General features: G+C 49.0%; 1 protein-coding gene across 4 annotated transcripts in view; it reads right to left on the minus strand.

Annotated features, from left to right (window-relative positions):
* CREBBP (CREB binding protein) overlaps positions 1-20800 on the minus strand; it is a 39910-nt gene extending 19110 nt beyond the window's left edge. For 2 of the 4 annotated variants that reach the window (XM_073553524.1, XM_073553522.1), the window contains exons 1-15: positions 20035-20800; positions 8364-9046; positions 6860-7036; positions 6527-6776; positions 6321-6434; positions 5733-5948; positions 5523-5622; positions 5263-5409; positions 5058-5175; positions 4394-4586; positions 4243-4296; positions 3842-3966; positions 3553-3732; positions 3048-3473; positions 2773-2937 (exon numbers count right to left, since the gene is read on the minus strand). In XM_073553524.1, the coding sequence (XP_073409625.1) occupies positions 2773-2937; positions 3048-3473; positions 3553-3732; positions 3842-3966; positions 4243-4296; positions 4394-4586; positions 5058-5175; positions 5263-5409; positions 5523-5622; positions 5733-5948; positions 6321-6434; positions 6527-6776; positions 6860-7036; positions 8364-9046; positions 20035-20122 (3036 nt within the window). In that variant the 5' untranslated portion in view covers positions 20123-20800. Of the gene's footprint in view, positions 1-2772; positions 2938-3047; positions 3477-3552; positions 3733-3841; positions 3967-4242; positions 4297-4393; positions 4587-5057; positions 5176-5262; positions 5410-5522; positions 5623-5732; positions 5949-6320; positions 6435-6526; positions 6777-6859; positions 7037-8363; positions 9047-20034 lie in introns of all 4 variants that reach the window. The other 2 variants (XM_073553523.1, XM_073553521.1) reach the window with 1 other exon arrangement.
* Positions 20801-23013: the final 2213 nt, after the last annotated feature.

The following is a 23013-nucleotide window of genomic DNA, read 5'->3' on the forward strand; positions in this document are numbered from 1 at the left end:
TCTGATCCATCTGGGATCCGAAGAGACGCGCTTCCTGAAAAGGCAGATTGGTAAGAGACTTATTTGAATTCAAATCCGCCTGCCAAGCCTTGAGCCAAATTGTACGTCGGATTGCCACAACGCTGCTTGATGCCTGAACTGCGCAAGACGCGGCATCCAAAGAGGCAGAGAGCAGATAATTCCCTGCATGGGAGATCTGGTTGGCCAGTTCGGCCAATTGCTCTGGTTGGGCGTTACCTAGGATGCCCTTGCAGAGATCCTCTGCCCAAGTGGCTATGGCCTTCGCTACCCAAGAGGAAGCGAAGGCTGGGCTTAGCACCGCTGCAGCCGCTTCGTATGCTTTGTTAAGGATTCTATAATCCTATCATTCGAATCCTTTAGTGACGCCACACCTGAAATCGGGAGGACCATGCTGTTAGACAGTCTGGACACGGGTGCGTCTACCGAGGGGGAAGCAGCCCAGTTGTTGGTGAGCTCCTTGGCAAACGGGTACAGCACGCCGAGGCGCTTCCCTCTTTGAAGGCGCCTGGTCGGATTTTCTCTTTCCCTGGTAAGGATCTTGCCAAACTCAGAGTGGGAGGCGAAGACCCTGGAAGGCGTTTCTGCCCATCTGAACGAAACCTCCTGTTCTGAGGATTTCGCAGGGGAGTCTGAGATTTCGAAGGTGTGGTTAATCGCAGCAATGAGGTTCTGTACCGTAACCTTCATGTCTGCGTCCAGCTCTAAGATCCCTTCGGATGACACATCCGAGAACGCTTCACCTGACTCGGGTCAGGAGGCACGGGAGGGCGACTGCTGGGAAGGACTATGTGGGGATGTGAGGCCAGGAGGGGATCCCGGCCGGAGATCCTGTCTGGGCCTTTGCGGCTTCTGCTGGCTGGCTCAGATGGAGCTACATGTGACCTGCTGGACCCTGCAGAAGTGTCCAGGGGCAACTTATCAAGGACGGCTACTATGGACTGAGACACCCTGGTGAGGCCTGCCACAGATTGTGAAAGAGACGAGGCCCAACCAGGAATGGAGGGTTCGCTTTCACGTGGCGCAATAGGTGGCTCCTGGACAGAGTCATGCTGAATGGGATTGCTGCAGTCCAGGCAGAGGGGTGGGGGCAGACGGACGGCCACGCTCAGCCTTAGAGTTAGGATAATGAAGGAGAAAAGAAGAAACCTGCGGAAATGCTGGAAGGTTGGGGGACAGAAGGCAGAGAAGGGTGTCAGTCTGCAGTTGCAGAGCTACTCACGATGCGGTGTCCCCGAAGGTGCTGATACACGGCTCGTCTGAAGATGCAGGGCCCCAGCAGAGGAGAACGTGGAATCCCTCTGTGTCCGGCTGACAGGCTGATAAAATGGCGGCAGCCTGAGGGAACCAGGATAAACGCGCGCCTTCAAACGAAGAAGATGGGCGGAGCTAGCTGCTGAGGCAAAGAGAGTACCGCCCGCTGCCCACCGCAGGCTCTGAGAGGCGGTGGGTGGTCCTAGAACGGGCGGGAGAGAAGCCCGCCTATGAGAGAGAGAGCGGGGGGTGTGGCCGCGATGTCAGAGAAGGCCCGAAATGAAGCCGGGGACTAAATTAATGGCGACGGCCGCCTGTCAGCGCGGGGCGGCGCGGAGGTCTCGCAGCGTCGCCGCGGCTACCTCCCTACCTATCACCTGGATCCCCTGCCGAATGCCGAAGAAAGAAGGAGGTGGAGAAGCATAGAACAAGGCCCGCGCAATAGCCGGGGCCCGTACGGATGCGGCGGCGGCCGGGAGGCGCGGGCGGCGCAGAGACTCCACAGTACTCCCTCGGCGACCGCTCCCAAGAATCCTGAAACCGCCAGGGGGCCGCGTCTTGGACTGCATACTCACCTCCGTTTGCAATAAAGGTACCTGATATATCCCACGCTGTCTGCGTCTTTGTGGTATCTGCGCCTCATCCGACCGACAGGCTCTGGTAGGCGAGTGGGTGGAAGGCGGGGGGCGAGGACTCTCCTGATCGCTGGCACGCACCCGTGCTAAGCTGTGGTCCCGCCACTGAGAGCTATGAGGATACGGGGTGGCAGTACACGCCGTACTCATAGTCTCTTGTGGGAGTACAGTAGTGACCATTCACACTGTATCCCTCCGGAAACCTGAAAAGGAACGACGCACATCGAGGTAGATATGGGTCTAATGAAAGACCCGTGTCCACCTCCTACTGACACTAAGCTAAACTGAGGAATTTCCTGCCGGTCGGTGGGGTGTACACTGCGGAGGAGCTAACCCTTTTTTTGTGCATAGTGTCAGCCTCCTAGTGGCAGCAGCGTACACCCATGGTCTCTGTGTCCCCCAATAAGGCGAACGAGAAATTAGGAATGCAAATTATTTTTATATCCCCCCCCCCCAAATCAGCATCTTTAGTTAGAAACCCCTTACTATACCTACGATTAAGAGTCAGCTAAACTCGAAGCGTGTCAGATATTTTTTATGCACGCGCTACTACTTTAATGACGTCCTAATAAAGTATTTTTGCCTTTAATTTGCTTTGCTGGAATGAAAAAACCTCTCTTTTTGCAACTAATAAACCCTCTAATCTGCTTATGCTCATGCTGATGTGCAGCTGTTGGGAAACTACAGCTCCCAGTATGCCCTGTCAGCCACAAGTTGGGAGACAACTTACAGCACTGAGATGTACGACGAATGATGCATCAAGACCCCTAGTCCTAGATGCCATCACTAGAAACTTTATGGACTGATCATACCTGCCATCTACCATAGAAAACATACCCCGGGCAATCCTCCTGCAGGAAATTACCTCGGTTTTAGGCTCCACTGAGATCTCACAAGGCTCCGGCTCCTCCGTTTTCACTTCTAGCTTGACATCAATCACTGGGTGATCAGGGGCTGACTGGTTGTCGGTGCTGGCCACCGATGCAGGAGTAGGCACACGGTTATCAACACTTGCAGCTGCCTGGGAAAGCTAGAGAAAAAAAAAAAAAAAAAAAAAAGTCCAACCAACTATTAGTCGACGTTCATATAGAGGACATGGAAGTATTAACTGTGTAAAGCATATTGGCGCTTTATACTTACCGGAGTGCCAGGGGCTGCAGCGTGCACAGATGCCGGCTGCAGCTGAGATGGCTGTGGGGTGGGCACAGACTGACTGGGCACAGGAGTAGGAGGCTGTGGAGTGAGCTGGGCCTGGGCAGCTGCCTGCACCGTCGGGGTGCTCTGTGTCTGCATGGCATTAGGGACAGAGCCAGGCGTAGGAGCTGGGGTCTGTCCAGCCGGTGGCAGCGGAGTGGATGGCTGGGCTGGTGCTGCTGGTTGTGGTGGAGTCATGCCAGATGGTGTTGGGTGCTGAACAGGAGGCATAGCAGCGGCGGCAGCAGTAACTGAAGGAGGGGTTTGATGGAGGGGAGACTGGGAAAGTGCTGGCCGTGGAAGCTGACTGGTTTGAGGGCCCAGCATGTTCATGGAGTTGCTGATTGGCAAAGATGCGGTGGGCGCTTGTCCCTGCTGGAAAACGTACCACGTTATTTCTGAATCTTTATAGAGCAGGGTTCCTTCATATAATACAGAGAGGACCTCTTACCTGTGACACCACAGCCGCTGCGCCCGTTTGCCCTAGTGTCACGCCTAAGCTGCCATTATTGGTCTGAAACTGCCCTTGTTGCAAGAACTGATTCTGAGTCTGTGCAGGACCCATTAGATTATTGCTGTGTGTACCCATCATGGTCTGGGGTTGGGACATTCGAGATGGAGACATTGCCATCTATGGGAAGAAATAACCATTAATCATATAGAAGAAAAAAAACTTAAAAAATGCTAAAGGAAAAAAAAAAAAAAAAAAGGCACTGGGCGCCCCGGTGTACATTACTTACAGCTGGCACCGATCCCATGTTGTTCATTTGTGTGGGGTGGTTCAGCGGAGATGCTGCCCGAGGTCCCATAGGAGCAGAAGGAATCTGAACATTTCCAATGGGCATGTTATTAAACTGATTAATTCCTGAAAAGAAAAAGACAAATTGTAAATTTCGGGGCATGACCTGCCAAACGTCACTGATGGGGAAATACATCCAAGGCTACATACACACAGAGGTTGTCGATTAATTTTTTTTTTTTTTTGGGGGGGGAGAGGAAACTCTCCATAACCCTTGTTCAAAATGCGGAACTCCTCAAAAATTTGGGAGATTCCGTTAACTTTCTGCTCCAAAAACTCAGTGTGCACATACTCCAAGATGGAAAAATCCACACAGTCTTACAGATGATTAGGTCTTGTTACCTGAAGGCAGCTGCATCCTACTCATAGGAACTGTAGACATTGGGAGAGGACCATCTTTAAAAAAATAAATAAATAAAAGTTTAGCAATCCATTTAAACGTTTTGGATATGACTGGGTTCAACAGAAGCTTTGCAGCTCCATTGACACGTACTGGCAGGCCGGACAGGCTGAGCTTGGCCGAGAGCAGCGGCCGCCTGTGGAAGAGTTGGCGCCTGGGTACCCGGTGTCTGCAGAGCCGTCTGGTTTACCACGAGGCCTTGTTTTTGCAGACGCGACCTTCGCTTCTCTTCCAGTTCCTTTTGGATTTTGTAGATTTTTTCAGCGAGTAAATGGTAATATTCATCCTGGATGGAAAACAAAAAACCCAAAAAGAATTAGGAAAGCCGACACGGTCGCATCAGATTCCTCAACTACTGCGCCATCTATGCCAACCTGCATAAGAAAAACTTTCTTTGAGTCTTAATTCATACAGAGGCTTAAAAGTCTCCATTGGAAAAAGACTGCACACTAGAAGCTGCCACGTAAATGCGGACACATGGGCTGCCTGCTATTAGCGTCCATCTTATACACGTGGCAGAAATACCATCATGTAATAGCAGAAACCCCTTAGAGCCAAGGAGTTATGCACATTGGCATCTTCTGTGCGTTTTATCTCTGTGTAGGGAAACTGCAGCACAGCACACACGAGTAATGCATTTACCCCATGTAGAAAACCTGAAGTGACTTCATGATTGTCGGGGGGGGGGGGCACAGAGATCCCACCCTATCCTAGCGATAACATTACAGGATGCTTGTAGTGATTTATCCATGCATACCCTGCTGTTGGCCGACTCGTACATGTCACCCTCCACTTTCCGGGCGTAAGCCACCAGGTTTTCCATCCGCCGATCTTTCAGGGCCGCAGGGTCAGGAGTGGGGAAGATTGCTTGTACTCTGCAACAAAAGGAAACAAACATAGCCATAAATATTTGGGTGATCCACTATCGGTGCCCAGCATAAAGCGTCACCGTCTTTACGTACAATTTGTGGACTAGATGGTTTCGGAGATCCTGGGTCACATGCTCATGCCAGGCTTTCCTAACCCCTGTCGAAGAAGGTGGAGCCGCTGTCGGCATGGTACCCATGTTGCCAACAGAGCTGGGATTGTTACCATCGCCCAACAAGGAGCTGCACGAGAAAATGTGCCAATTAATCCAAAAGGAACGTATGTCGCCTTATACGTTGCTACAGCCATCCCTCGTCGCTCGTAGATTTTACACTGAATGGATGGATCCACTTACTTTGTGTTTGCCAGGGCAGCGGGAAGAGACGCTTCATTCATCAGGCTGGTCTGTTGCTCCGTTGCAATTCCTCCGGTGGAGGGGTTTATCGGATTAGCAGCTGGATGGGTAAGCAAAAACGAGCAATTACAGGACAGCTTCAGCTTAGAGTTATCCTAGAAGAAAGTTGCAGCCAGTCGTCTGCTTATCACATTAGTGATCGCTACTTACTCAGTGCACTCAGGCCACGAATCTGATGAACTTGAGACTGCTGCTGCCCAGGGCCCTGAGACTGGTTAACGTAAGGAAGACCCAGCGCAGCATACGCCCTTTGCATAGAGCTGGGGTCGATAGGATTGGGGCTACTGAGGGCAGGAGCAGTCTGCTGGGCTCCTCCGCCTGTCCCGATCGGATTCTGCACTCCGCTGGAAGGGGACACGAGGAGAGCTGAAAAGGAGAGGAACATGTGAGTCTGTGCTTTCCAGGGACAACAAGATCATATAAACAAGAAAAGACCAAAGAGCCAGAGTAATCCCAATACTCAGAGGTTCTCTGCCTGTCACTGAATTCCTGTGATAATGAGACTTATGGAAAGTCCTATATAGGTCACTTTCTGATCACACATTCCCTTCCAGATACCCATACATCTTAGATAGCTGAATGTACACATGGAATTTGTCACCCCTCGCAGCTCCTTCCCAAACACCTCACGACACCCTCATATACTTCAGATGTCGGACCCGCCTGTGTTTATCTTCGTACGTTAGTACAACCATCCTTAAACATATTTTTATCCATGGTGGAGATGAGACTACTCACGCTGCTGATTCCTTTTGTCGCTGGCATTCTTCAGAGGGAGACAGACCGGACAGTCGTGCCGCGTACAGTTCTTCCAGTGAGAAATGATCTGTCTTGAGGAAGCGCAATGGGCAACTACGGGCAGAAAACAAAAATTTGTAAAAAAAAAAAAAAAAAATCTGCATCAACTCCTAAGAGTGCCGGTGACCCCGGGAGGAAGCGCTTACCCTGACAGGCTTTCCCGGCCTGACAGTGAGTCATGTGATTCAGTACGTTCTTCATAGTCCGGCAATGGGGTAGGGCGCAGTCCCGCATCTCGCCGTTGCTTTGCTCGCGCCGCTGACATTTGTGGGCGTGCAGCAGGAGCACAAGTTGCTGCTGGATGAGTTTGCGTTTCTCCGGGTCAGCGGTGGGGCCGGTTCCCATAGACGGTGCAGCGCCAATGCCAACTTGTTGAACTTGCACTTGCAAAGGAGACTGCAAGAAAAAAAAAAAAAAAAAAATCAGACTCATGCTGCTGATGTTCGTTTCAACGTCATGTGCACGCTGTGAACACTTACCATGTTGGAAACATTGGCCACAGGCGAGCTTTTCATATCAGAAGAGAACGGAGGGAGGCTGTTTGCCATGGTGGGCTTGGTGGGAAGCTGAGGATTAACCCCCTGGGCACGAATTTGTTGTGCCTGTGATTGGTTGAACATTTGTCCAAAAGGGCTGTTGTTGCCTTGAAGTCCCATCTATGGGAGAGAAAAAAAATAAAAGGCAAAGTGTAAAGCAATCGGCACATCAACACTAGCGCTTCTTTCACAATTGGTCTACATCTCCCAGCTGTGTGACTGTTCAATACGTGCTGCCATATTACTAAACAAAAAAAAAAAAAAAAGAAAACCCTAAAAAACATAAAACACTGTATATGCCCCGAGCAGCAGAGAGGCGGCCCACATGCAGTATGACACGGAGGGCTCAGACACATCATTCATGGTCAAATCGGAAGTCCGAGCCCTGCAGAAACCTGAGCGCTGGCTACACCGGCACCTCTTCTGATTAGCAGGTCTGGTGTGATGCCCGAAAGATGTCGTGCCAGGCTTACCAATCAGAGGAAGCATTAAGGATGCCACCTTTAAAATGGCATGTTGGCTCCCAGGTTGGTGAAGTGGGCTCCTAACTGCTGCAGTATTACTACTTGCAGTGATCACGTGCCAGAAGAATCAACGCCACGTACGTGGGCATTAGTGGTAAGGCATGATACGCTAAATACTGGAGGTGCGGACGTCATCCGCTTGACAGCTCGCATCGCAGGAGAAAGGAAACACAAGTAACCACTTCAAAGCAAAACTGGTAACCGGGCTGTAAAAACCACAATACACAAGGTAAAGCCGAGAAGCCAAAAGTCTGAGCTCTAATGAGGGAACCTGAAAAAAGGCCTCTCCTCAGAATCAGAGCCACTTTTGGGCAATGCCTGGTTTTGCAGACACCATTCCCTTAGGCAAACGTTATAAGCCAGCCTTCACTCCCATTCAACTTAAAAACAAATCTGATCAGTCCTATTATTAGGCCAGGATCACACTTGCGAGAATCTCACACCTCAATATCAGGCACTGCCGCCGGTATTCGTGACCGGAGTGTGCGGCTGATTAATTCTATGCAGTTGCGCACTCCGGTCCCAAGTGACGGGTATTAAGATGCGAGACTCGTGCAAGTTTCTCGCATGTGTGACCCTGGCCTTACACTCAAATCTGTGATTGGCATGGCTGCCTGCAACATTACAATTCACCTCTAGTGGCCACTACAGCAGAAATGAGCAACTCTGGGACAGTCAGCTCTTCTTTGCTGGGGATCCTAGCAGATCTCACATTAAAAAGGTGTTTTCCAGGACGGGACAATTCCTTTAATGAAGCGTTCGCAAACCTCTAGCCGCTGCAAAACAACCACCCTCCGCATGCTCTGCTGACAGCAGTGATTTTGCAATGGCTGGAAACGCACAACACGGCTTTATAATGTATGAAACATGGAGAGAGTTTATACATAGAATATACAGAAGTGGCACTGTATGCCAGCACCTACCTTTGCCATGGGCCCAGGCTGGGTGGTGGTCATTCCTGTGTGAGCGGGCATAGTCGCCGTCCCCTGTGTTAAGGTTTCAGCGAGCACGCTCCCAGGATTGGCTTGCATGGTGGGCGAGTTGTACTGTAAGCCTGCTGCTCGACCTCGATTTCCAGGCCCCAAAGAGCCATTCAGTACCTGTCCCTGTGACGGCTGGGCTTGGCTCATTAGTGTGTGCCCAGCGTTGTTATTCATCAGGGCTTGATGCCCTTGGCTAAAGTTGGAGTTCATGCAGATACCCGCAGACGCCTGTTGAGCAGCAGGACTGCCCGCCACCATGCCAACTTGCTTCTGAGATTGCGAGGTGGGAGCAGAAGGACCAGGTGTACCAGCTGTGGGCTTGTTCAATCCAGATGGCGGAGTCGATGACAGTCCTTGGTTCAAGGGACTCTTATTAAGGCCCCCCAGATTGCCGAGGCCTGGGCTGTTTTGCTGGCCCATAGTTTGTTGTACGGGGCTGCCAGAGCCCCCTCTTCCCATGCCTGCGCCCAAAGCTGGATTCCCTCCGCGGAGAAGATCGGAGAGGGGCTTGTTCTGGGAAGCCGCATCCTGTCCTAATCCACCGCCAGCGTTCAAGAGGCCGAGATCTCCATTAGGGATAAGCTCGTCCGGGAGGTCGTTTTCCAAGTCGAAGAAAGAAAAATCTGGAAAGACAGAAGAGACATTGCATGAGTAACAATGGGATGTGGCATCCAACACCTCAAAATACACATCGTCTCGGGCACCAGCTTCCACATAAAGGGTTAATCCCACTGCTAATATGAGACCAACATTGTGGACCAGTATGAAATGGAAATCCAATAGTAGAGCTGCCATTACTCCTATGGTGCTCGTTGACTTTTTTTGCACCAAATTGACGTCCGTGGCTCATGAACTTTGCGCAAAATAATAAAAATTAAAAAATGCCTCATAACATAGTGACGTGCATTTTCTTTTTGACCACCAGGCGTTTTTTCAAAACCTGAAGTGGATGAAAAAAAAAAATGCTCAAAAGCTTGAATGACCTGCAAAGTGGTATTACTATAGAAATGCCTAGGAAGAGTCTTTCAAGTGTTCTGTTGCTTTTTTTTGTAAAGTGAAGCTGCCCAGGAAAACAAACAAAAAAAAAAGTCTGTATCCGCATAGCGAAAAACCGGGAATGGAAGTCGGACCCCCAGCGATCGCGTAATGATGGCAAAACCTGCTTGACGAGCTCGACGCTTACGTCTTCCTTTCCCAATGTCCTATAGCGATTGTTTGTTTTCTGAAGCCACCGGGGACAAAAAGCGCGTTAAAAAAAAAAAAAACTAAAATCTTCACGTTTGTGAATTGTCCAAGAGGAACACGGAGCCGGCACACGGGTAGAGACTGTGCAGCAATTACAAGCGATCGGTCATACGGTCGGCTGGGGCGAGTGGATAATACATTGCAGCATACAAATAAGTCAAAACAGCTGAAACGTCCCCCCACACGTGGCTCTCGGGCAGCCGCTCAGAGGAAGTGGCAGCGTGCCAGCGCGAGGATCCTGCACTACCATCACAGGCGGACAGGGGGATAGACTGAACACGCGTGATATCCAGGTAAGGCCCTGGCCGATACAAACCATATACACAATCACTGGAATAAGGAGGTTTAGCATGCTGGGTCCCGAGACCCTCACCGATAGCTTATAGGGTTAATACCTATGCAGATGGAATAACCCTTTAAGCCACTCGTCTCCAGTACATGAACCCATACGACTTTCGATTCACTGCACTATGGGGGTCTCATGGCCCAGCCCACCAACCTATGAGGTATTTAGGGGGTTTCTGCAAGTTTAGTCCCAGTTATTTCCACCTCCCCGTTCTGACCTCGGGATCGCAGCAGGTTGGATCTGACTTCTGGCAGCCGAGCGCCTCCTATAATCCTCGGTGGTTACTAGTGTCGGGGCTGTGCACATTCACAATGATTCGCCCTTAATGTGATCTCCATCATAATATCAGACTGCAAGTTCCACGTCCCTAATCCCAAATCAAACCCAGAGATTTAGAATCACAAAAGCGAGTGAGGATTAAAGAACCGCAAGTGTATGGTTAGGACGTCGCTTCCAACATCCGGACATCCCACAATACACGCGAAAGCCGTCATTACCAGAGCGGGTCGCTGCAGCACGTCGGGTACCAAAAATGACAAAGTCTTCACGCGGCCGCTACAGAACCTCGTGCACAATCCAACACTGCAGCACAATGAGGGCATTTAATGACGCATCTACCCATATATACATACATTCTGGACTCGGCTGAGCGTGCATATGTCCCTAATGGATAGAGCCGGCCATGAGCCACCTCCTTCCATAAGCAGACGCCTCGCTCACTTATATTTGGCTGGTGTCCGTACACCTTTGACAATTTAAGGGCTGTTCCCAATGTCGCTGACAGTTGCGACATGGTCGTACCACTGATCCGCATCGATTGCTCTTCTCCCACGCTGCTGGCAGATTTACCTCTTTCTTCAGCATTGGAGGAGCCCAGCAATACATCCAGCTTCAGAGTAACACTTACAAGCTTGTATAACAAGAGCCTGTAAGCGCCCGCCCCTTGCCTTGGAGACAGACTACTGCTGATAAATTGCAGAGGTGGTCGGTAACCTAGGAAAACGTGTACACTATAGAACAAAAAAATATCGTTGCTCTGAAAAACAGTAGATTTTTGATAAAGGAGTAAATTGCAAAGTAGCCCGTTTTTACAAACATTTAGGAACTTTTAACTATTGAGGATGTCGAGACACCTCCTTATAAAGTGGATATAGCACAATCCAATCGTGTGCCTATAGGTAAAAAGTGAGGGAGGGGTACACCCCAAAACCAGGGTACACAAAGGCCTATGGGAAGAACGGTGGTGACGTATGCTCACTATCATTGACCCTTATTATTGGTGGAGTTCCTATTTTTATGGGGAGAAGGGGGTAAAAAAAATCAGGGATTAGCACCGCTGCATCCTAGTTGTGGCATCCTGGTATGAATCTGATATAGGACAACATATTCCCAGTGGTTTTCCTGGGTTTCTTCACACTCTTCAAAGAGTATGAAATTGGCCCGAGATATATATGTAAAAAAAAAAGCCTTTTTGGCTACAGAGGATAATGTGAAGGGTAAAAATCTCAGCACAGCGCTGCAGAATATGTTGCCGCCATAGTACGGGCATCTGCAGGTCTGTAGATACTAACTCCTCCCTTGGACCACAGCTTCACGAGCGGCGTAACTGACTACGCCAATAGCTCAGCACCAACCTTAAAGACTGGATTATGCACGATGGCTTGACTTTCCCATCACTGTCGGCATGCAGTCAATCACAGCCCAGGGGGGGTGGGGGGGGGATTTGGAAAACTTTCCAAAAATTACAACTTCTTGCAAAACAAGTCCAGGACTCATGAAGTCTATATATTGAGAGTCAAGCATTTCTCGAGACTCCTCAGAAAGGAGGGCAGAAGAAAAAAGTTAAAAGCTACCACAAAGGCTCGGAGTGTAGTATATCTCCTGACTTCCTGAGCTGCCATTAAATCATCGGTTCTTAAAGGAACCAGACGTGATGACCTCAGGAAACTTCCAAAGGTGAATTAGGGATAAGGCACGATCATCCTATGTGAGCCCCGCTCCCCGTATAGTCCTTGGCAGCAAAAACAGCTCTGATGTTCAGCGCTGAAAAATGCAACAATGGCAAACTTTATTGGAGACGACAAAAAAAAAGTTAAGTTAAAAAAAAAAAAACCCTTGAGAGCGAACAGTGTCGTAAACCATCAAAACGGCAATGGAAGTACAAGACCTCTGGCTTATAATCCCCGCGTAATGGTAAGCCCCCGACATCCAGATAATAGACGGAAATGCGCTCAGTCCTGTAGTACAAAAACTCACGAAACAATATGGCAAACAGGTGAGAAGCCCGGGCAGGACGGACCAAAAGCCAGCAGGAAGAACAAGTTCACGGACACACCGCCATCTTCCCACAATCACCCGCTATATAGCTGTGAGCTTGTCGCTCGACCCCCCTGATTCTGACACACGGGGAAGAAAAAAATATTCCAAGTGTGATGAACAGGTTTAAAAAAATGCAAATCTGCCTTTTTTTTTTTTGGGGGGGGGGGGTTAAGAGTTGTGCAGTGCACCAACGTCATCTTTATTGATATCAATTTGGTGTATATAAAGCGTTGTAATATATTTTTTTTTTTTTTTTTTTTTTTGAGAAGTGATTTAACCCCAACAAAAAAAAAAAAATAAGAAAGCAATTCCGGAGTCCTGACTTTTTTCTGTTTGTGGTGATTACCGATCAGGTTAGTTCCATATTTTAATAGATTAACAGTAACGTCAAATATGTGGGGTTTTTTCACCTTTTCTTTTTGACGGGGAGAATAAATGGGGCGATTAGAATTTTTTTTTACAATTACAACAAAAAATTACACACGTGCAGACCCCCCTGGGACTCCTCACTACCACCCGTTGCTGGTAATTATTACCGCTTTTTTGCTATATGTGTGTTTGCTTGTTAGTGAGCACCAACCACTGAGGCATTTGTTTAATCATTTGGTGGTGCAGATATATAGTGACACCTTCTCTCTATTATTATAGCGGCTCTCTGACTATTAGTCTTAGGGGAGAGCAATAATGTGAGTAGGGCCGGTAGGTTCGTAAATGAATATTCAAGATATTATGATATAATGTCAATTTTGTATGCCTATCTATGTGAGGAGATTTCAGTGTCCTTTTGGACTATATTATCCAAGTCTTTTAGGGAGGTCTGCTATGTTTCCCATGGTGCGTGGATTATTTTAATGCACTATCGAGCACTGTTTTGTCCAGGATCTGTTTATGTGTCCTAATAAAGATATATATATATATTTTTATATCGGATCTGTAGTCGTTCATTAGTGGTTTTCCACTCCCCCCTTTTTCAACAAAAAAAAGTAATCTAAAAACTTTTTTCTCTAAATTTTATATTATCTATTAGCCCCTTAGGGGACTAGAGCTATAGCTACCATACCGCAGGATTACAGAATATAGTGAAAATTTCGGTCTACCATGGGGCTCCACCTACAGCTGAGTGTCGAAGGCGGTCCAAAACGACAGACGGGGGGGGGGGGGTCTTCAGCAGACCTCTGCAGTCATAGTAACCCATCGGTCAACCATGATCGCATCGCAGGGGGCCAATAGAAGCCAGTGAGCGTTCCATTTTAAATGGCATGTAAATGGTTAAACACAGATGCCGGCTATGTAATACTGGCCGGCATCTGCAGCATATGGATGGAGCTCAACAGGGCCCGTTAAAGTCAATGTGATCTGCTTGGATCTGCTGTTAACGCTATGCGTACCGCTAAAAAAAGCAGCCATGACCATAAGACAGATGATGGCAGGACGGACTGTATGGCACATCCGGTGTGTATACAGGTGGGCCAGCATCAGAATATTTTTCTTAGCACTCTACATTGTGCTGTCCCTCCATTATTTCGCCTGGAAATGTAGAAATGCATTAATAGCTGGGTGTATCTACAGCGGCGGATACTCCACAGCCCACTGGCAACTGGCAGGGGTAATGCGCCCACATCTATGATCACAGACCATGCCAGGAAGATGAAAAAGAGGAAAGCGTGAAGCCGCTGATGACATCCCACACTTGGCAGAATCTCCCCCGTAAGGCAAATGTATTTCCAGGCATTAGAACACACAGGTTCATGCAAGGCGCACACGGCTATGGATGCCAAGGCCTAAGGGTATGTAGCTGTACAACCAGACAGTACTCTTTAAAAGGCTCCTGTCTGCAGCCATCCTATACGCTGCCCACGAGTACCATCTGGCTGGGTGGTGCAAGGGGCAACGGGACTTGCCCATAAGTCAATCCCTGTATGAGTATTGCTTTTTTTTTTTTTTTTTTTTTATGGTCCATTATGAGCCTTTTGCAAAATAGATAAATGTACCTCTTTAGACGTCTAACTTTTACTAAAATGGAGGAAAAAAGAAAAAACAAAACAGATCTTGCAATGGTTGCTAAGCGCGGAAGACAAGTTTGAGCTGTTGCTTAGCAACAGGTGACACTACACACGTTGGCATCACTGCTGGCACGTACCCCGAGATACTGGAACAAGACTGCAGCTATCGGGACATGCTGGGAGTTGTAGTATTGCAACAGCTGAAGAGAAGCAAGATGCAGGAAAAATAAATAAAAAAATAATAAGAGCGCACCCTTTCAACAATGGGGATTACGCTCTTTTGCCGCAGGAACCGAGAATCCGTCAGGTCAGGAGGGGATGAATCTGATTGCACCACGTCAGTGACAAATCACAAGGAATCATTTGCGGCTCTGGAGGGAGAACTCGCAGGAGGACGGTTATCAGCCCGACCGCTCAAATCAGAGCGCGCAGAGAGAGGAAATGTGGTGAGGACGTGCGGAGGGACGGCCAGGAACCCGGCACTTGGCTCCGGCGAGAGCGACACTCGCACAACAAAGACCACAACCGAGGATTTTTTTCTCTGTGTTTGGAAGAAAGACAAATAAAAGCCACGACCGCTGTAAATCACTCATTAATACAATCATAACGCACTACCACACAGTGAGGCCGAGAGCAGAAAGTAGAAACTCTCCCAAAAACAACTCAAAAATAGCGAGTCAAGTGGACAACTCCAGACAAATGAACACAAAAAAATGGAGCAAAAATGTCCCACACGACATAAGAGATTAAGGCTATGTGCACATGCTGCAGATTCACCTGCGGGTTTTTCTGCGCGGATCCGCAGGTAAAGTGACCTGCGGTTTTCCTGCGTTTTGCCCTGCGGTTTCACACCTCTACTATGTTAAAGGTGTGAAACCGCTGCGGAATCCGCAGAAACAATTGACGATGCGGTTTGTAAGCCGCAGCAAAACCGTGCGGAAAATGCAGCGTGAGCACAGTGGTTTCGAAATGCCATTGGATAACATGGTACTGTACCATGTCTGCGGAACTGCTGCGTTTCCGCAGGGCCAAAACCGCTGCGGAAACGCAGCAGAATCCGCAACGTGTGCACATAAATTAATTTTCGATTATTAGGCTATTGGGAAAAAAAAAAAAAAAAAAAAAAATCACATGAAAAATAATCGAAAAAGCTGGACCGCAAAACGCGCTTCAAGGGGCTGCTGGGTGAGCATGTATTTATGAATATAATCTGAGGTCTTTTTGCTTAACACCACATTGGTATAGTGCTAATTCTTTGACTCTCAAAAGCCATTGTGCCATTTTATGTTATTCATTATATACTTGCTTCCCTGGGATGAGTTTTGTCCTCCTCCCTGACCCCAGCATACCTTCATGTCTCCTCCGTCTTCCCTCTTGATTTATATACATTGTATACAGCATGTATATTTGATTATGTTTCATGTGATTTTTTTATGTAATTTTTCAATAAATTAATTTTGGATTGTATATCTCCATTATGTCGTTTGGGACATTTTTGCTCCATTTTTTTATGTGACCGCTGTAAATCAGCGAAGAGAAACCATGATCGTCACAGCCCCACCACCCTCCCGACATGTCTGATTACTTTCCTATATCCCCCCTTGAAACAATTGTGGGGCATCTTTTCTTACAACTTTATTTCTCAAAAAAAAAAAAAAATACTGATCAGATATTGGCAGTATGTAGGGACTAGGGCTGAGCAAAAAGAGTTGCAGGACCCACGTTAGTCGGACCAGGGTCCTGCAGAATTGACCGCTGGCATCCTGGGTGTCTACTCTACACTGATGTAATAGGGGCTTGGTAAACACCTAAGGCAGGATGCCGGCATCTGAGTGCCGCTAAGTTTGCAGGACCCCAAGTCTAGCTGCAGCGGAAGTACCAATGTGGAAGCCGGACCAGGGCCCTGCACACCTTTTTCCATCCATAGACATGGGGAACAGCAAAAGACAGTTATCAATTTGTACGTTTCCAGGCGGAAGATCAGAGGAATGGCACAATGCAGATGAAGGTAAAGATGCTCCAGCGATGGAGATGAACGTATCGATTTGGAGGAACCCGATCCAGAGGCCACGTCTGTAGCCCCTGGCTGTTGGGGTGGTAGCCCTGTGAACCGCCTCCCATCAGCCAGAATGCCTAGCACTTTATCTGATTTGTCGGAGGCGGCGTGACGGATGAAGATAGGAGGTACGCAGGGGCTACCATTGTGGCCGCTGAACAAGGGATTCACTCATCTCTATCCCGCGTTGTTATCCAGTGGGGAATAAAACAGCTCTGTCCATTCCTAAACGTATAGTCTTAGTGTGAGCCTCTAATATACACCGCGACTATCTACAGATTCCTCCCCATCCCATCCGAACACGTGTGAATTATGCCTCCTCATGCATACCCAGGTGTCGCTGCGGCTCCATATCACATGCTGCCATGTGGCGCACAACCATCCTAGTGGGGAAAGGATCTGACCAATACCACACACAAGGGACCATGTGGGCCACTATTTAGATGCATTCGCACTGCGGTTCTTAAAACACATTTTCTACATAATAATGAATTATTTGTACCTTTTGATTTTCGGTCTGAGGTTCCTGGTGCAAATAATTCCACGATCTGCAGCTCTAAGGTTACAGCACAGCAACCTAAGTCACTTGTCAGCACCACATAAGACCACCGCTCACCACTGACAGCACATACCCAGCGTTCACTAATCAGCGCCATCGCAGACAACTACACTTAGACTGGGCAAAAAGATTGGCATGATCCTGGTCCAGCGGACATGACGGTAGAGCAGAGCCCTGCAACATCCCGGCGCCTCCTCCAACTAATAGACCTCTGGTGGGCAGCAACATAATGGAGTCTTGAGACAAACTTATCAAAAGGAGGTTCTGGGGATCTCACAGCTAGGAGTAAAGTTTGCAGTGCTCATGGCCGGCGTCCATGGACTACTGACGTGGCCCCTGGAGACCAGGGTCCTGCCAATCTTTTTTCTCACCTATCTATATTGATGTCTTCTGTATGCGTGTTCCTCTTACGCTCTTAAGAGAGGTTCTCCAGGCTTACGATATTAATGACAGGTCCTCAGTATCAGATTGGTGGTGGTCCCAGTTGTCAGAAACCCCCCACCCCCCAACAATCAGCTGCTTAGTGCCGGTCTCTGGTACTGCAGCTCGGCTCCCGGTGAAGGACAGAAATGGCGCACAGTTCTCCAGATGGATCTGTGCGGCTAAAATCCACAGCAGATTACAGCGCCAGGCATGTACAGTAGATCAATCAACAGCAGAAAAAAATTTGTAGCGCCAACTGATCACAACTGTGGATTTTACATCTGGAAAGAGAAAAAAAAAAAAAAAAGAGGGTTTACGCCGCGGATGTCACCCCCAATCTGCGCCATTTCATGAACTAAGTTCTAATGTGGAAATGCAGCTGCACATCACCTGAAAACCGGAGGAAAAAAAAAATATCTGTATCGAATCACAATAGATTTACATTGGATACGGTGAAAAATCAGCAATGATAATCCATAGTGTGAATCAGAATTTAAAAGTAACACAGTCGTCGATTGACTGTACGATGATTTTTGTGGGTGCAGCACATCCGCCGTGTGGATACGCACCCTGCTGATATATTCACACGCTGCAGGTCCGACACCGTCCTATACATCTATAGGGAACCTGCAGAGACCCACATGCTGCCAAAATCTCTGTGAATAAATATCCATCCGTTCCAAAGGTTTGGGGCAGATACCATATATATATATATATATATATATATATATATATATATATATATATATATATATATATATATATATATAAAAAAAAAAAACAGTGCAAAACAACAAATACCCAGCACCCCGAAAAGATAGAATCACGACCACGGTAGGTGATAGGCGGGAGGAGCTGCGGTGTGTGTGAGGGGCAATCGGGCCAGTAGCCGCACAGCGAGGGGCCGCTGGGGACAGTGATGTTGGATACGTATAGCAGGGCTGGGGAGTTGGAGTCTGTATAAAATGGACCGACTCAGACTCCTAAAATATATAATAAATTGGGTTCAGTACCACAATGCAGGATGTGCTGTCAATGTTTTCGTAATAATTTGGGAAAGTTATGAAATGTCCTATGTCTGTTCTGTTCCTGATCTAAAGCTATCGGCTTTTAGAGGAGATGAATCTGTGCTGCACTTTATGCACATGCTCAGTAGTGACCGGGGCTGTGCAGTCAGAGGTTCGGCTCACTGACCCCACAGTCCTGTATACTACAGAACACAGGAGGGGACAAAAATACTGGAGTCGCCGGGGAGACGGAAGCCAAGAAATAGTAAGTTGCATAGGAACAAATGAGTGACAGGAGCAAATTTCAGGGAACCCTAGAAGGCAGACAACCACTAGTAGCACGGCAGGTGGAAGAACATGGAGGCCAGTGATTGGCTGCTGCGGTCACATGGATGTGGTCAGACAGCAGCATGTTCACAATGAGCAGCGGAGACGTCGTTCCATTACTTCTATGTCTCCCCTGGCTTGTGGCGACTTTATAAAACTGTTGGACGTTTCCTAATGGCGACATTCACACATCTGTTTCCACTTTCTCCCATCTTGCCTGGTTTGCACACACACACAATAATATATATATATTACACACACAGTGAAGCAGGAAGACTGAACGATTTTATCTACTGACTCTGGGATAACGGATCAGATAAAAAGATGTAAAACTGGAGGAAGAAAGTCTTCAGGTTCCCTCCAGTGATGGATCCTCCTAGACTGTAATGGCAGAGAATGAACAGGATGCACAGTGAGTCTCAAGGGCCGGACGCGCACTAATGTGTACGACGGAGGTGTGAATGCCGCGATTCTGCCAATCCTGCGCAACATGTCACAAAATTACCTGCAGCGTATCCATCACTCAGGACTGCCCAGCACACATCGCACTTTACATAGGACTGACAAGTTTTCGAACTCTTATGTAATTGGTGTGTTCTAATCCATAATATAGTATAAGCCGTATGCACAGAACCATGCAAACCGCCACAGCCGGCCCCGGGCAACACGACCAAGTGAGCCCTACAAACTACTTTGGGCAGTTCTATGTAATGAATAATGTGCACTATGATCAGCCCCATGTAACATCATGCTGTACAGTCAGCCCCATGTAACACATCATGCTGTACAGTCAGCCCCACATACTGTGTTATTCTATTCCCCCATAATGATGTGCATTATAATTAGCCCCATGTAATGTGTGTTATAGTCAGTCCCATGTAATGCATATTTTCATAATGCATATGTCAATCAGCTCCGTGCAACGAGAGACTCCGCGCCGGTAGCCCCGTGTAACCAGTGATCCCGCTGGCAGCCCCGTGTAACCAGTGATCCCGCTGGCAGCCCCGTGTAACCAGTGATCCCGCTGGCAGCCCCGTGTAACCAGTGATCCCGCTGGCAGCCCCGTGTAACCAGTGATCCCGCTGGCAGCCCCGTGTAACCAGTGATCCCGCTGGCAGCCCCGTGTAACCAGTGATCCCGCTGGCAGCCCCGTGTAACCAGTGATCCCGCTGGCAGCCCCGTGTAACCAGTGATCCCGCTGGCAGCCCCGTGTAACCAGTGATCCCGCTGGCAGCCCCGTGTAACCAGTGATCCCGCTGGCAGCCCTCGCTCCCGGCCTCCTCCCATCCCCGGCCTGCTGGGGGCCGGCGCCGCGGCCTTTCCTACCTGTGCTGTCCGCGCTGGCAGAGAAGCCCGGCGAGCTGAGCTTGGGTCTCTTCCGGTTGGGCGGCCCGTCCAGCAGGTTCTCGGCCATCTTCTCCCCTTCTCTGGTCGGTCACCGAAGACAGACAAGACTCCCTCCCCGGAGGAGGAGCGGTGCACGGGGGAGGAGGAGGGGTGCCCCGGCCCTGCCGCCGCCGCCACCACCCTCAGCAGCCCCCCGAGTCCCGCATCCCGAGGGGGGCCCCGGACTGAGGCCCCCGAGCCCAGAAATCAGTGCGCCCCTCACCCTGCAGCGCCCCCTGCCGGTGACTCCCCCAGCGATCGGGAGCCCCCCGAATGTGAGCGAGAGTCCCCGGGGCTGCGGCCCCACCAGTGCCGGTGCCGGCCTAGGCCGCGCTGTGCGGAGGTTGCGTCAGGCCTCGGTCCCAGCTCCCCTCCCCCTGCTCGGTGCTCTCCGCCCGCCCACGCAACCGTGCGCTCGCTGCTTCCTCCTCCTCCTCCGTGAGGGGAGGGAAAACAATGAAGCAACCGCCACCAAAACGGACGGAGAAAAAAAAAATCACCCGCCTCCTCCGGGGGGAGAAGGAGCTGCCCCCACACTGCCTCCGGAGTCCCCGCTGTCCCGGCCGGCAGCCCTCTCCTCCCCTAGGTTCCTCGCAGGGGCCCCGGAGATCTCCGGCGCTGACCGAGCCGCGACAAGATGGCGGCTGTTGATTCCTCAATTAAAAAAAAAAGTTTTTTTCTTTTTTTTTTTTTTTTCCTCCTCTCTTCTACGACGGCGGGAGGAGGGGCGTGGCCACGCAGCACGTACAGCACGTACGGGAGAGGGGGGTGAAGAGGGGGGCACGTACAGCTATGGAGAATGGAGCGGGGAGGGCGGGGGAGCGCACGTACGTGGAGAGGGCGTGGTCGGAGGAGCCTTTGAGGTGTATGTGGACACGCCCACCTGCTTTATATAGTCGCTTGGCAACGCCCAAAGCGCGCAGATGTGTGAGGCGAGCGGCGGTGTGAGGGACTGGCGTCCAGTAATGGCATCCTTGGGGCTGGCTGTGCCTGTAAAACGCTCTTTAGCGTCCTGTCAAAAATTACAAAAAAAACGCCTCATGTAAATATAGCCAGTAAAGAAGGCTGATAAATCCGGGCTGTTTGATTTTTATGAAAAAAGTAATAAATTCTACCATTTGTGTGAGAACGGGACCTTGTAAAATGGCAGCACAGAGATTTGGTGGTGCTGACCCCAACAATGGTCGCTAGAATAGCGCCCGTCCCCACACCGCTGGCTGATGTTTGTTTTTCCGCTTGTTTCCCTCCCTTGTTCCGAGAACAGAACTGTTTCATTCTTCCGTCATAGCCGGACGAGGGTTTGGGTTTTTTTTGGTTTTGAATGACGCCATTCATCTTACCACAAAATGTCCCGAAGAAGTGGAGAAGTGTTATATGTGTTTGTGGAGTTTTTTGGGGGGAGGGGGATGATTTTATTAATGACTGGCCGGCAATATGTTTTTGGCGATGTGGATCACTTGATTCCACTCAGTAAAATAGCTGGCTCTTTTGGATCCTAAATGGATCCCAATTAAACATAAAATTGACTCTGCTGAAACCTTGCCACCTGTGGACGAAACCCCGCTACCCGCGGCTGAAATCCCGTCACCCATGGACGAAACCCCGCCATGCACAAATGAAACCCTGCCACTCAGGAAGGAAATGGCGCCACCTGCATACGAAATCCCGCTACCCACGATCGAGACCCCGCCACCCGCGCATGAAAAAAACCACACCTGCGGACAAAACAACCCACCTACAGATGAATCTCACGGAGTAAAACCCCACCACCAGTGGACGAAACCCTGCCACCCGTGGACAAAAACACACCCCGATCCATGGATGAAACCCCACCACCCGCGGATGAAACTCCACCACCTGCGGATGAAACCCCGCCACCCACAGAGAAACACCGCCACCCGTGGATGAAACCCCATCACTTTCAAAAAAATCCTGCTACCCGCAAATGCTGAACATCTCCACCAAAGAACTGAACGTGGACAAAATTCTGCCACCCGTGGATGAAACCCTGCCACCCGCGGACACCAAACACTGCCACCCGTGGACGGAACCCCACCACCCACGGAGAAAACCCTGCCACCCTCTGACGAAACCCTGCCGCCCACAGACGACGAATACCACCACCTGCGGACGAAACCCTACCACCCGAGGATGAAATCCCACCTACTTCCAGCCAGCCAGTGAAACTAATATGTGGGCGGGGTGTGGGACACTGAACACCGCCATTTTACACCCATCAAGAGTCATTCATAAAATTTAGTGGCTATCACTGGGATGCTGGCTCCCATTGTTCCCTGCAGGCAGCTCGCTCTTTGTCTCTGATCAGTCGCAACCAAGCCATCACTAATTTTTATGGTGTTCATTGTGCAGTAAAAATTACCTGATAATGTGATTCTCCAAATAAGTACGATTATGGCGATACCAAACTTGTATTTTTTTACATATATACATACATACGTAGACAAAATTGTTGGTACCTTCTGGTACAGTAAGAAAATCACACAATGATCAATAAAATAATTTGAAACAGACAAAAGTAATTTTCAGTGTACATTTACTGAATATCAACCAATGAAAATCAGACTTTGGTTTTGAATTTTGGTGCAATAGGAAAAAAACGAACTAATAATAAAGGCCTTGACAAAAATGATGGTTCTAGAAAATATTGATTGTAATTTTTACCATAGGGACTTATTAAACTAAGGTGTGTTCTGTACTAGCATCACAAGTGTCTACAAACTTGTAATCAGTCCATCTGTATTTATAGGGTGAAAAGTAGTCACTGTGCTGTTTGTTATCATGGTGTGTACCACACTGAACAAGAAGCAAAGAAGGCTAAGGAGAGAGTCATCTCACGAGAAAAGAAAGAGAATTAAAGAGAAACATGGTAAAGGCTATAAGACATTGGGTGGATCAGGG

The sequence above is a fragment of the Dendrobates tinctorius genome, unplaced genomic scaffold (genome assembly GCF_039654945.1).
Source record: "Dendrobates tinctorius isolate UK_male_01 unplaced genomic scaffold, ASM3965494v1 ptg000202l, whole genome shotgun sequence".
Classification (NCBI taxonomy): domain Eukaryota; kingdom Metazoa; phylum Chordata; class Amphibia; order Anura; family Dendrobatidae; genus Dendrobates; species Dendrobates tinctorius.